General features: G+C 52.3%; 1 protein-coding gene across 1 annotated transcript; it reads left to right on the plus strand.

Moving 5' to 3' along the window:
- The first annotated feature begins 764 nt into the window (after positions 1-764).
- LOC146421207 (uncharacterized) lies at positions 765-1,930 on the plus strand. The gene is made up of 2 exons (XM_085047710.1): positions 765-816; positions 1,008-1,930. The coding sequence occupies exons 1-2, from the start codon at positions 765-767 to the stop codon at positions 1,928-1,930; spliced, it is 975 nt and encodes a 324-aa protein (XP_084903836.1).
- The last annotated feature ends 278 nt before the right edge of the window (positions 1,931-2,208 follow it).

Raw genomic sequence — 2,208 nt, forward strand, 5'->3', positions numbered from 1 at the left:
TTTCTTCACACCAATTATTCAGCTGAGATGACTCCCTCCAGGGAAGCACCAGCACAGTCCCACCTACCCTGAGGGGTCATCTCTGCTAATGGGCCATCGTGGACTCAATGGCACCAGCACAATGGGCAGCTGAAACGACTGAGACCATCAAAGACTCACCAAATATCCCATGACTCACAGGATGACATCTTTCCATTGTCAAACTCCCTGGCCTGGGGGAGGTACTGAGCATTGCCACCTGAACCTGAGCATATAAAATCTGGCTTTGGGGATGTGGGACACAACTCAAGAGATCCAGAGAAGGAGGAGCAGAACTTTCACAGGACTGCAGCCACTGCTTTAGACAAGACTGCAACTACCACTTCAGAAGGACTGTGACCACCCCTCAGACCAACAGGTTTGGTTGCCTTTTCCTTTTTCTTTGCATACAATGGGGCCACGTGGCACTCAGCACAGGAACTAAGGAACACCATGCTGTTCTTCTCCGAGGGTGCCTGGTTATACTCTGCCTTTGTGAGTTAAAGCTGTGTCATTGTATTTCTTGTAATCTCTTTGGTGGATTGTTAATCTCTCTTGGGGCAGTTTGGGGGAATCCATTTCTCCTGCCAGTTTAAACCAGCACAGTGTTTCAGAGGTTTTTTACAGTGACTATACAGCCAGTGATTTCTAGAGATGGACTGGGGCAGGAATAACCTTCAAACCCAATGAACTCACACCTTGTTTTTTCCCCCAAAACAGGATTTCCCATTCCCAAACTTGGCTGGATGGAGAAGAAGGCTGTGAGTAAGAGGAAGATGCCCTGGGACAGCCCGGCAGGTGAGGAGAAAGTCACTGCCCCTTTCTCTCTCTCTCTTCTCCTCCATCTCCAAGCCCAGCATTGCCCCCAGCTGCAGGACAACCCCGCTGCTGACACTGTCATGCAGAGAATGGATTGGGGGGGATCTCCTTCCCCTTCCCTCTGGCACAGGGGAAAATCCCAAATCCTCTCCTTGTCCTTCCTCCCCTAGGCAACGAGCTGATGACAGAGAGTAAGGAGGACAAATCCTCCCTGAAGAACCTCATGGAAGAGGCCATTTTGAGCAACTCCATGGTGCAGGAATCCAATGGGGAGGAAAAGCCCCAGAGATCCCACAAGAGGAAAGGCTCCAAACCAAGCCCAGGGTGCTGTGAGGAGCAAAGACCCACCCTGTGCCAGGAAATTGGCCAGCAATCGAGCCAGAGCTATGAGCAGGTGGCCCATGAGCAGCTTCCCACTGGGGAGAAGCCCTACAAGTGCTTGGAATGTGAAAAGAGCTTTAGGAAAAGCTCTGATCTGATCATCCACCAGAGGAGCCACACTGGGGAAGGGCCCTACGAGTGTGGGGAATGTAGGATGAGTTTCATCAGGAGATCCCACCTGACCTGCCACCAGAGGATCCACACTGGGGAACGGCCATATGAGTGTGGGGAATGTGGGAAGAGCTTCAGCCAGAGTTCCCACCTGATCCGCCACCAGATGATCCACACTGGGGAATGGCCCTATGAGTGTGGGGAATGTGGGAAGAGCTTCAGAGACAGCTCTGACCTGATTGTCCACCAGAGGATCCACACAGGGGAGAGGCCCTATGAGTGTCCCAAGTGTGGGAAGAGGTTTCAGACCAGCTCCAGTCTCCTCCTCCATGAGCGGATTCACACTGAGGAGAGGCCCTTCCGCTGCCCTGACTGCAGGAAAGGCTTCAAGCTCAACTCCACCCTTGTCAGGCACCAGCGCATCCACACTGGGGAGAGACCCTATGAGTGTGGGGAATGTGGGAAGAGCTTCAGCCAGAGCTCCACCCTCATCACCCACCGGCGCATCCACACAGGGGAGAGACCGTATGAGTGTCCCGAGTGTGGGAAGAGCTTCACCCAGAGCTCTACCTTGACCAGACACCAACGGAGCCACCAGTAAGAGAAGCCCTGCAGAAGCCCCAACTGCAGGAAGAGCTTTGTCTTCTGCTCCAGCCTTATTACCTAAAGCCTCATGGTTTTACTGCTATTTGGGAGGGGTGTTTGGTGATCGGGAGTTATTCTGGATGATTGGGTGCTTCTGGGGTATTTGGTACAGTTTCTTTCTCCATTTTGTGTTTGAAAAGCCAAGAGGGTTCATCCAGTACCTCAAAACCACTCAATTCCACTGGAAAGTATCACTCTTACCCCAAAATGGCTCAATCCCTGCCCAAAATGACT

Source organism: Lichenostomus cassidix, unplaced genomic scaffold, assembly GCF_008360975.1.
Source record: "Lichenostomus cassidix isolate B80296 unplaced genomic scaffold, HeHo_3.0 HiC_scaffold_43, whole genome shotgun sequence".
NCBI lineage: Eukaryota > Metazoa > Chordata > Aves > Passeriformes > Meliphagidae > Lichenostomus > Lichenostomus cassidix.